General features: G+C 33.7%; 2 protein-coding genes across 5 annotated transcripts in view; one reads left to right on the top strand and one right to left on the bottom strand.

Moving 5' to 3' along the window:
- Positions 1-12,439, top strand: part of LOC110997712 (espin) — a 90,506-nt gene that overhangs the window by 66,477 nt on the left and 11,590 nt on the right. For 3 of the 4 annotated variants that reach the window (XM_045632856.1, XM_022265996.2, XM_045632854.1), the window contains exons 6-12: positions 675-894; positions 1,775-1,948; positions 2,643-2,775; positions 3,465-3,554; positions 4,375-4,480; positions 8,494-8,695; positions 11,689-12,242. In XM_045632856.1, coding sequence (XP_045488812.1) covers positions 675-894; positions 1,775-1,948; positions 2,643-2,775; positions 3,465-3,554; positions 4,375-4,480; positions 8,494-8,695; positions 11,689-12,242 — 1,479 coding nt within the window. The remainder of the gene's footprint in view (positions 1-674; positions 895-1,774; positions 1,949-2,642; positions 2,776-3,464; positions 3,555-4,374; positions 4,481-8,493; positions 8,696-11,688; positions 12,243-12,439) is intronic. The other variant, XM_045632855.1, reaches the window with a different exon arrangement.
- Positions 5,999-6,718, bottom strand: LOC110997713 (rutC family protein C23G10.2-like). The gene has a single exon (XM_022265997.2). It carries the CDS (start codon positions 6,662-6,664, stop codon positions 6,242-6,244), a length of 423 nt encoding a protein of 140 aa, XP_022121689.2. The 5' UTR covers positions 6,665-6,718; the 3' UTR covers positions 5,999-6,241.

The following is a 12,439-nucleotide window of genomic DNA, read 5'->3' as shown; positions in this document are numbered from 1 at the left end:
CGCCTTTTGAAATAAAACTAGATTCTGTCATCTCCTTTAGAATAACTTCTAGAAGCTCCTTCGTTATTGACATCCCCGCATCATCATCATCTTGTAATGGCGTAGGATTGGAACTCCATCTTGCCTAAGGGTTTCATATGGGTTTATTTAAGTGGTTAAATAGGTATCTCCTGTACAAAGGCCCTCTAATAGGCACCACCAGGTGGGAAAATGTTATCGCACTCTCCTTCTGTTTTATTTAATAATAATAAAAAATTGTTGTACTTTCGAAGGAATTATTTTATTATTTTTTGATTTGAAAGAGATTATTAAAGGTTCCCTCGATTTCTCTGGGACGCTATCATCAGATTCTGGTTTACGTACCACGGATAACTTATTTAAAACAAAATCGGTACATACACAAAAATACAGTCAAAATCTGTTATAAAGACATCGAAGGGATTACTCATATTTGGTCGTAAAATCCGTCGTAATAGCCGATGACGTCGTTATTAAGTACCTACCTGAAACAATAGTATTCAGCCTTTTGATTTTGGTCAATATAACCGGTATGGTGTTGAATGTAAACTTAATGATGAATGTAAACGGTTTTGACCATGATTGAATTGAAAAATCTTTCTTCTTTTTTGATGTCGGTTAGATAGTGTACCTTAACAATGAAATGTGGATTCCAGTGTGCTCTCTCAAGCTGCATCAACGCGAGCAACCGGTCTCCATTCTACCTTCACGGACCAGAGCGTTGTGCATCAACCCGAGAGCGTCGTGGGTCTGTCTCCTCAACCGTGGGGTCCATCGGCTCATCCAGATCTGGGCCAGCCGATGGTTTGTACGTCAACCCAATGCAGAGAACGGCGCCAGTGGCACAGCATAGTTCTTCGGGAGAGGAAAGCTCAGGTTTGTTCTTGGCAATTTTCAATAGTTTTTCAAGTTTCCTTTGAGAAGTGAAAGAGAAGTAGATCTAGAGAAGTACTGATACAAACATTTTAATTATTACGTTTCATGGTGTTACGGATTTCTTGTAATTTTAGTAAAGAATCGACGATTCTAACATCGCGCAAGTATGCATTGCTTATTATGAATATTTGTCACACTTATTACTTAAAAATAAGAATACCCGATTTTATGTTTTGTGTAGTTACTGTGACGTCCATAATTTTGTTCAAACAGTGAACCAATCGTAAAACATTTTACCTCTTCGGTCTAATTAGATTAATTGTTGTAATTTACATTTAATTAGTTTTTTAACTCTTTACGGTTAATACCTAACAACAATGTTTAAACCGCTAAATGTACCGATTGTACTTTGTAGCATTTTTATTATTCTTGAAAAAAATAGATTTGCTTTTCGTCTTTGTTCCCCAGAGCAAGCGATAAAAAAAATATTATTAATCGATTGTCATATTAATTAGGGTGAAATTCAGAAGTTAGACTAAATGTATGTTAAAATCCAATAGACTTAAGTATCATTACGGCACATATTTTTTTATTGAAACACTTGTATCGGTGCCCAAACAATAGTTGCACCGACGCGTAAAGATATGGCAAAATACCAGTAGTGATCAGTGTTGAGAGCATCTTTTACTTTTAATAACCACATAAACTGGCTTTATTATTCACTGCGAAATGGCACGATAAATTTTTCATGTTTTTGTTAAACATCTTTGTAAGCCCTGGACATAGCTGATAGACATCTGTACCTATGAAGAATCATTCTGTAAGTTATATAAAATGGAACGAAACTAAGTTTCTAATAATCTAATAATTATCTGTGCAGGATGTTCCGCATCAGAAGCAGACACAACAAACTCCGGTGGTTGGTTCCTGCACGGGTCCACCAACACGTCTGGAGCCCCTGCTGCTTTATACCAACGAGTCAGGGACCTGTTCCACACTCGTTCTCCAGGGCCGAGGGTCCCTGCTGAAGGTCAGGAGGCTCCCACTATGACAGGTAGCTTTTCGCTTTAAGCTATACAGCTCGTTCATTCCTTTTTTTCAACCCGAGTCTCCAAATATGTTGTTTTTGAATTATATATTAAAATTTAACATATAATTGTAAATTTAAATTCATATATGAAAATTTATTTCCCCCGCGAATTTTGTTTCTCCTTCATGCCTAGCCTTACTTTTTACTAACTGTTCGGTTTTCCGGAAATAAAACCTTTTTAGGTTTTTCCGTGTTATTTTTCTCAGAGTTCAAGTTTTTAACTAACAATTAAAGAATAATACGGTTCTGAAAGATAGATAGTAGCCGATTCTCAGACTTACTGAATATGCATAAAACAATTCATAACAATCGGTCGAGCCGTTTCGGAAGGGTATGGGAACGAACATTGTGACACAAGAATTTTATATATTAGATATATTGTCCTAGTATAACATCGTAAGTAATGTATAACTGGTAAAATTTCTAGTAATACAACAAAATATATATAATCATTAATTAATATGACTTATTGTATCTGTTCAAGAACTAAGAAAGAAATCATTTAAGCAATGAAAATAAATTTTCTTAAGGTTTTTCGATAAGGGGGCACCTGTCCCCACCTGACCGACGCCTTCTTGGCTTAGCCTACTGTAGCTGATAGCTTAGCAGCTTGTGAACAAAAGTGAGAAATTGTATATTAAACAATAAATGTTTTTAGTGAAAGCTGAGGTGCATGGAACCAAGGAGGTGGCTCAGGAACAATCAGACAGCGACAGTGGAGCTGATGCGAATCGCAGAGATCACCATTATGAAGATATCTATTTAGCGAGGGATGAACATCATAGGAAGAGGTGTGTTATTTGTTTATTTTTATTTTATGGTAAGTAATCGTTGAAGTAGAAAAAATAGGGGTTGATCGTAGAAGATAGATGGAAATTAATCTATCCTATTAAGGTTTGTATGTATTTTTAGTATGATGAAAAAAAATAAAAACAAAAAAAAAATGTCTAAGAAATAAAAGAAAGAAATTTCGGGCGGGCACCCTTGATCACTTAGGAGTTTGAAATAATAGTAGCCGATTTTCAGACTTACTGAATATGCTAAAAAATGCATACGAATCGGCCGAGCCTTTTCGGAGAAGTATAGAATTTCTTATTCTTCTATCTTCTACTATCGCAGCTCAATTACCTACTCAATAAACTCAATTTGACAGAAAGAGACAAAACAAACTCTTTGATTTAAAGTTTATGCAAAACAAGAACCAGTTTGCCTTTTACATTTAACATTCAAAGTGTAAATAGGTGATCAACCATCTGCGCCCATGAGCACTAACAGTGAAATTCTCTATATCAAAACGTGACGTATTTCCAGTAGTAATTGTTACAAGAAGAGCACAAAATATAATTCCTATGTGGGCCTGAAATTAGGGTGATTCAGAAATACGTGAAGGTACAGTTCCTCGCTATAGAATCAAGGAACGGGTGAGGTCCAACAGCATCGTAATAAATACCAAACTTAATTATATATTTTTCGTTATTAGAAGCAGTTCTAGAGACTCCGGAAGTCACAGCAGACCAGGCAGCGCGGCGCTAGTCGTAGACTATGACAGCAAAGATAATGCCGCTGATGGGTGAGTTAATAGATTATTATGGGTAATACCTAAATTAGTATACAAAGCAAAACAATTGTAGGAATTGCATCTTGTATTAAAAGTTATATAAAGGTAATCAAAAATGAAACAATAATTTATAGTCAAAACAAACAATTTAGCTGATAGTATGTTTTTATCTTATTGACTTCTTTTTAGAGGTTAAGGTAATGACAAAAATGTTACAATTAAATATGTGTCTGTTTAACACATGGAAACAATTGATACAAAGTAATAGCTGGAAACAAAAAAATAGGCTAATTTGGATTAAGTAAATATGAATGTTCGAAAATATGTATTAATGTTTATTATTATTTTTATTAAAAAAAACTTTTTCGGATCCGAGTGGTCGGCATACAGCATTGGGCATACAACATAGCATAAACATAATATTGGCCTAGTAGCTTCAGCGTGCGACTCTCATCAGAGGGTCGTAGGTTCGACCCCGTGCACTAATGCTCTTTCTTTAATTTCTTGGGCGCATTTAACGTTATAATGAAGGAAAACATCGTGAGCAAACCGACATGTCTAGACCCAAAAAAAAAGCTCAAGCACTGGTGGCTGATCACCTACTTGCTTATTAGATTGAAAAATGATCATGAAACCGATTCAGAAATCTGAGGTCAAGACCTAAGAGGTTGTAGTGCCACTGATTTATTTTATTTTTTGTAAACATATGAGAAAGGCTTATAGGGTTTAATGTTAAAGGATGTTAAAATCCTTTTTCTCCGTTGTAAAAAAAAAGGATTTTTTATTACTAAACTAAACATAACTTGTTTCTGAAATATATTTATTTCCACAGATCAAACAAAAACTACGAAGAAGTCTCGCCACCACCTTTGGAGACACAGACCAAGTCTACCATTGCCACCAAGTTAGCAGCACTGACACACAAAGCGCAGAACTTCGTAAGTATTAAATAAAAAACCGTATAATGTCTTGTCTCACATTATACTACATTATCTACCAAAATATTCTCCACATTATACATAATTTTCTCTTAGATTCTTAAAGAGCGGACTCTAACCAAAATGACGCTTCGCAGATTTCAGATCTATTTATGTGATACTTGAATTAAAAACAATAAATATGTATTGATCCTTCTCTATAATTGTAATGCTTGACTCTAATTAAAACACAATACAATATAAATTCCTTGATACAAATAAAACATAAATTTACTTTTGCCTTATTTCGTTTGCCTAAATAGCGAGTATTATGGAGCCAAAAATTAATTGAGTTTCAGCACATTACTTTGACCAAGAGCTGTTACTAGCAATTTTATATATTGTATATTTTACGGGTTATTCAAATAAATCAACAATTTTGCTAGCCCAATGCGCGCTCTTAATGCGCGCTTGTTTGTAGTAAATTGTACTAAAACTATTAAATTTAATGTATTAACTAAATTTTGCTACTGATCATGATACTAAAAAAATGTCGTTTATCGTTTCGATTCAGAATCGTAATGATCGTGATAATTCAGCATTTATTCAACGTGATAAAGACCGAAAAACTTATAACAATTATTTTAGTGTACAGTTTTCAGAGACTGATAAGAATATTTGAATACTAATTACATAGTTTTTTGATAGGTATTATATTATTTCAAATGAAACAAAAGTCCATATATAATTATTCAAGGTTAGCAATTTGAATAAATATCAGATCATTTAATTCTTTGTTATTTTATTGTTGAAAACAAAATAATTGTATAATTTTTGCCACGACGATTCAATTTATGTTTTTTAAAGAAAAACACTTTTTTAACAGATTGAAGTTATGTATTAATGTAAACTTTTAATTATTTAAACATAATCTTTAAATGTGTAAAAGTTATGTTTATAAAAGACAATACTTTATGTTTTTTTTTTTAATTTAAGTCAATAATTAGAATATCTTTTGTTTTAGCATTTATTTGCACATTGCAATAGCATCATTTCCAGTTCACGCGTATTGAAAAGTATATATAATGATACATAATATTTAGTTTTTGCTTAAAAATGCTTTTTCTAGTCAAGGACCGCACACGTTATTAAAAGGAGAGCAGGATGAATCAAAATTTCTGCAAAAACTTGAAAAAATATACCTCTGTGACGCGCGTGCTCTGCGTAAACGGTGAAAGTTACGCAAAAATAATGTATGACAGACTTGTTCCTCTTAATTTTTAATCTAGCCCTGAATGAAAGCATAATGTAACTATAAAATGACTTGCGTATAAAACAAAGTTTCACGGCGCTTAATGTTCGGAATAAATAATATCCAAAGCTAAAACTTAAATCCAAAAATACGATATGTATTACAAATATATAGTCTTGAAAATTTCAGTTTTCATGTTAGAAAATCGTAGGAAATAAAAAAAAACACACGCAATCATTAATTAACGCGAATAAAACCACAAGGAACAGTTAAATAAAACGAAAGTAAATATTTAATTATTTATTTTAAAACTCAGTGTTATCAATTTAAATAAATGTAGCAACATTGTTATCTATTCTTAGAAGTCTTTTAATTAAGGGTAGGTTAACAGTTTAATCTTAAGTTATTTTCGATGAATATATTTTGCTTACATAGATTACAGACTGAATATTAGACACAGAATAATTTTAAAATTATATTTTTCTTTAAATAAATTATTTTCTTTAGCCAATTTGTATACCTATTGAGAACTATAATCCTTGCTTAATTTCTAAATCACCACTCAGGGCCACAGCCTCAATCTCTACAGCAGCATTCATCGGTAACTTAGCAACTTGATAACAGGCACGCGCCGGCGCATTTTCCGGAAAATATTCCGCATACACTTTGTTCACGTCAGCGAAGTCGTCCATATTCGCCAACAAAATCGTCGTTTTAACAACACCAGCTAAAGACGAACCGCCGGCTTTTAAAATATGCTTTAGATTCTCCAAAGCCTGCTTAGTTTGGGCAGCAGCACCGGATACGAGTTTTGTGTCTGGTGTGGCACCCAAAACACCGGATACATACAGAGTATTGTTCGCCAATACTGCCTGGCTGTATGGCCCCACAGGCTTGTATATGTTGGGCGAAGATATTATGGTCTTCGTAACTTTTGCGATTGATTTGCTCATTTTGCGCGTCTGGTTTCGATTAAATTCAAATGTGTACTGAACCAGTGATAATTACTTGTAGTGTTGTTCATGTTATTTGCGTAATAGTTTTGTTTTGATAATTTTTAATTTATTTTATTTAGGCTTTCAAGTCACATGCTAAAATGGTGATAATTAAATACTTATGAAAATATATTGTGAAAATAACGTGTGAAGAAACAAACAGCTAACCAAAAAGATCCATGCAACTACCTCACAATTCAAAAGCCTAGATATTGCATATCACACAACTCCCGAGGAGACGTTTTATATCGATGAAGTCGATATAGTCGACATAGGTCTGCGAATATACAATGTATACTATAAGAATTAAGTAGGAATATAACAAAGCAAAAGAAAACCATAATAATAAATAATTAACAATGAAAAATACTCATTGGTATGGAGTTGCCGTAAACGTCCACCAAGGCGTTTTTCATCATAGTTTAATGTAAACCCGATACAGTTAATAGTCCTACTATCAAACGATGAACGCAAACATGAGACCTAGTAGTATTAACATCGATTAGGAATTATTTAGATACTGTCAAATATAATTCGTACTAGCAATACTGTGGTCAATACATGTTACATATATAACAAAGCGAGATTTATTATCTTATCTTTCTTTAATGTTTTTGTTTATATATTACGCGCTAAATGTGATATAACTATAAAAAACGTGTATACGTTTGACCTTGTTACTTTGAGAGTATCGCAAACGTATTTCAAATACTAGTTTGTCCCAACACTAGCAATGACTTCACAGTTTAAGGTTATCGACTATTTTGACTCGATTGCTTTGATAGTGACACTAGTGGATGAAATGTTGCTATTCTTTAAAATTATTGTACCTGAACCGGATCCTAAGTCAGAGAGATGATATAAATAATAGAGGATATTATGTTTTTTTCATATTTTCCATGAAACAAAAGAATAAATTAATAATAAAATGTAAATTACTATGAATATTAAATGATTATTATGTAAATTTTGAAGACAGTGTCTGTCTCTGGCTAAACATTAGGGGCGTAACTAAGACGATTTAGGTAATCGCCACGTTTAAAAAACAAAAGCCTGAGCAAAATGGCAGCCTTGGCTTGTACCCCTCCCCCTTGGCTTCCACAGACAAGTGTGCAAGTCAATGTTGCCATTACTTTCCATAAAATTAAACGCTCAGAATATTTTTACCTAAATTAACGAACCAGCACAATGCTTTTTTATGTATTTTATGTTCAACAAGTTATCATAATTAAATATCATACTTATAATTTAGGAAAAATTAGTTCAGTATTTAGCTCAAGTTACAAATGAATACTTGATATTATGCATACATAGTGTTTTGTATTATAATATGTATAAGCTGTTAGATTACTCATAATACATAAACATACTTCCATCTATATACAACGACCAATATTAAAGCCTGAATTGATTTATATCACGGAATATGTTTGTATACACATCTTCACTCACATTTACAATATCATACAGGACAGCCGAATTAGGTATTACTATTATTTTTTTCATTTCGTAAATGTTTGTACCTTTATATATATATACATATTATTATTCATCTTATATCTTTGGTAAAATTATTTTTCGTTGTATATAAATTATGATAAATTGCGAAATAAATAACCATTCAGTAACTAAATCGTACGTGGAAGTTTAAGATTCGGTTCCTCACGAAATATTCGTAGTTTAAACACAGAGCTTATCGCTTACTTTTATATGTGTATCATGTGCATCATACCCTATTTGGGTATTTATTCAGTCAGCAAGAGGTAATTATAACTGGTATATCGCAGGCAAGTCGTATATCATCAGCAGCAGGAAGCCGTCGCGCATCAGTATCAGATGACACAGTCGTGGTGCAAGCCTCTGCATCATCAGGGGTTTCATCTGGGGGCAGTTCTGGGGATGAAGCTCCACCGCCTCCTCCGCCGCCGCCGCCACCTGTGGTTTTGGAGGAACCAGCGCTGAAGCCGTCTGAGTTGAGGAGCAGGCTTGGTAAGTTATACTTGTGTTTTAAATCGATAGTATCTAAATAAATATTTAAGTCAAGAATTAGGTCCAGAAGTAGTGCTAGATTTGGTATTCGCTTAAGTCAGCATTAAATATGGCCGCTTTTGCTCCTCTCAAAACCTAAACCAAATATCCAATATAAAAAGCGCTGAAAAATCCAAGATTCAGCTAGATCTGCGATAAGCATTTTACGACAGTTTTGTCAAGATTTTTTTTTAATTATAAATGAGCATGAATTAGTTTGAGTTTTGTAATTCATTTAAATTTACTATATTTTGGGCTGTTTAGAACATTTATTTGACCAATCAATGCACACGCCCATAGACACTCCCAATGCCAGACGGTATTTTAGGCATTTAAGATTTGGTACGCTCTTTTCTTGAAGGACCCTAATTCGAATTGTCGACTTTAGTCGACAGTTGTACATTCCACGCGGCAAAAACTCACGTCAATACGATAAATTCAATGACTTTAGATACAATTTGTGTAAGACGGTCGGCATCAGTTGTTTATTTACAGAAAGTTGAATAGAATCAATAATATTGAATTGGCACTTTCTGTGCTTTCACATTTCTTGTACGAAATGAGACATTACTACATTGAGTAATTACACCCGTACAAATTCTGAAATGAAAACGCCGATGTTTTCTTTAAATAAAACTGTTAAAGCTATGGGTGTTCTATCTTGTTATAAATCACAACCAATTTTTATCATTTATATTCGTATAGAAAATACTCAAAATACTCAATACATGTTCACTCGTCTTAAAAGTCTGTTCTGAGTGACGTCTGTTTTCTTCTTTTCTTAGTGTCCAGTATTTATATACACATACATCAAAATCTTATAGAGAAAACTACACAATATAGTATGTTCATTTTAGTGCGTATCTACGATATTTCTTAGGGCAAACGAAAAAAGCCCCTAGTATAATATATAAAAAAAAAAATAAAAAAAATACGTTTACTTTGGAACATAAGATCATCATGGTATCAGTTATTCCACGTCATTAAATTCGAACCTGTTGGCATCCCTACTCATCGGCGAGAACAAAGGGTTTTGGCCGAGAGAATAAGCCGGCGTAAAAAACTGTCGGTACTCTTTTTAAAAAAAAACAAATCATCACAATTCTACAATATTTAAAACAAATATAGCAAATTAATTAGAAGCCTGCTCAGCACTAGTCCCAGGCCCTTTCATCAACTAGATAATCACTTTATAGTAAGCCTTTATACACAGCTTTTCTTTAATACATTTCTTAAAGCAATACACTAATGTTTGTGTATATTTGTAAAAAAGTTTCGTCTTAAAAATTTAAGAGAAATGTACTATTGTGATATATGGTACTCTGTAATTAAATTCGCTTTCTACATTTTATAGGTTGTTAGTGCCGTTCTGTTTGCCTTTCGAAGTGTATGTAAAATAAAAGTTTTATTTAAATTAGTTTTACTTTCATTTCTCAGTTCAGTTTTAAATTTAATTGTGACGTTGGTTCATAATATAAATTAAAATTTTAATATTTGTTGTCGGCATGCAAACATTTAATAATAATTACAGTTAACAAATATTTAATAATAATAATTATAAATAGAAAATTAAAACTTAAAGTTCTTCTTAACTTCAGTACCTTAGCTTCAATGTGCCTGATGGGTTCGTCAGAAAGCGACATTCTCGGCCGTTACATTATGTGCCCACAGATAGGACTAACCTTCTGCACATGTTATTTGGTGTCTTAATTTACTGATGGCGTAGTTTTGCTCTTTCGCGAATCTTGTAAACGTTTTTGACATTCATAAGCATGCCTTAAGTCGCATCTAAACTGAATAAATAAATTTTGATTGATTGATTGATTGACTTAACAAAATACATAGAGGATGATGATGAAATAGGTCATTGTCCGTTAAGTGAGCTGGCAAAATAATATTATTTGTAAGTTCCTACAGTTAGTAAATTTCTTGTATTTTTTGTTTTCTAATTTCAAATGGTTTTTTTTTGTGTTTCGCCTGTATAGTGTATTATTATTGTTATTTGTGTCAGTTTAGGGTCACCTGTTAAGGCAGGAGTGTTTTTAATAAATAAATTTTATATTACCTATTTACCAGGTAGGTAGGTTCAAAGATATGCGTTTATAGATCTTTGCGTAAAAACACACTACTTGCATACTGAAAAATACAACACTGGCATTATATATAGGTACATACATGGCTAAAACAGCAAAAAACATTGATTGATGTAAAATTGTAAGAAAACTAAATACTATTAAACAGTAATATGACGTTTTAATATAACATTATAGATAGGTTTCTGGTATTTAACAATGGCTCTTCTGATGTTAAATATTACCGTCGTTCATGGATATTGCTAGAAGAGCGTCGTCGGCCTTTTAATTATGCAGTCGTAGCATATTAAGATTATTCACAAATTGTTCAATTCGAATCATATGATTCGCGAATTAATAAGCAAACAAACTTTTCTTAGGTTCTTATAAAGATAATTAGAAGGCATAAACTATATTTACAAATTTAAAAGCAATTTAACAAAAATATAGTGAATTGTATAATAGTTGAATTGTTTGAAATTAGTATTAATTTATTTGCATTAAAATCTAGTTTTTTCGCAAATATAAATAATTTATTATTGTTGAAACAAAAACTTCAGAGAAATTAAATTCAAAGTTTTAGTTGAGCATTAGTTTGATTGGGTTGGTAAATCATTATATTCGACATTACGCATTTAAATTGTTTCATTGAACGCACCATTCATATTCATTATTCACAATTTCTTCTCGCCTTTACAACCGTACCGATAAAATATTCAAATCTCACGCGTACGCATTCTTACAAATTTTCTAATACGCAACGGAAATGAACCGCTAATTACATAAATAATATTAAGATCCTTAAAAATACAGGAAATTTTATCGCTATTCAATAAAAGTCAACGCGCACTTTCTCTCCCCCCTAACGGTGAATTGTTGCAGGGGGGCGTCGCGACTCGACGTGCGCAGACGACGACCGACCGCGTTGCCCGAACCTCGTGAACAAACAGCCGGCTCTGCCGTTCGTGCCTCCCGCGTTCCCTCACAACGCGCCCGACCGACTCATCAAACCCTCGGAGTATTTGAAGACAATCACGGCGCCCTGCAAGAGGGACGAAGGCGCGGCGGAGGCACGCCCTCCCCCGCCGCCGCCCGCGCCCCAGCCCATCCCGCCGCCACCCCCGCAGCCACCTGTAAACAATCAACCCCTGGCGGCGATCAGCAGCGCCGAACTTTCGGCTGTGAGGCTCAAGACAACAGTGACGAAGACGGTATCGGCACCACCTACTCGGTCGCTGAGCCTACAATGCTTGCCTAGCGCTGCGGAGATATACAAAAACGCAAAAACGGATCTGATAGAAGAATTGAAGATGTCCAAGGATATAACGGGGATTAAGAAGATGAAGGTGGAACGAGCGAGACGCGAGAGTCTGCAAGACAAGGAGACGTTTACGGAGTTTACAAAACGATTCACAGCGGATAACTTTGTTGATCAGGTGAGTGCTTTTTCTGTAAACAATAATACAAATAAAATGAAGTCATGCTTCATTTACAGTACCCGTAGCTTACTTGGTCGCGCATCACTTGTTGAACGAACAGGTCTTTGGGTTTGATTAAGATGTACAAGCAAACGTAAAAATCTGTAGAATTTTAATTTTCAATTTTATCAACTATTGTTTTGGTTGTCTTTAAA

The sequence above is a fragment of the Pieris rapae genome, chromosome 21 (assembly GCF_905147795.1).
Source record: "Pieris rapae chromosome 21, ilPieRapa1.1, whole genome shotgun sequence".
NCBI lineage: Eukaryota > Metazoa > Arthropoda > Insecta > Lepidoptera > Pieridae > Pieris > Pieris rapae.
This window is presented reverse-complemented; position numbering and strand designations above follow the sequence as displayed.

Bases quoted from the DNA above. Each gene is read 5' to 3' on its own strand.
- LOC110997713 (XM_022265997.2), bottom strand. From the start codon at position 6,664: ATGAGCAAATCAATCGCAAAAGTTACGAAGACCATAATATCTTCGCCC.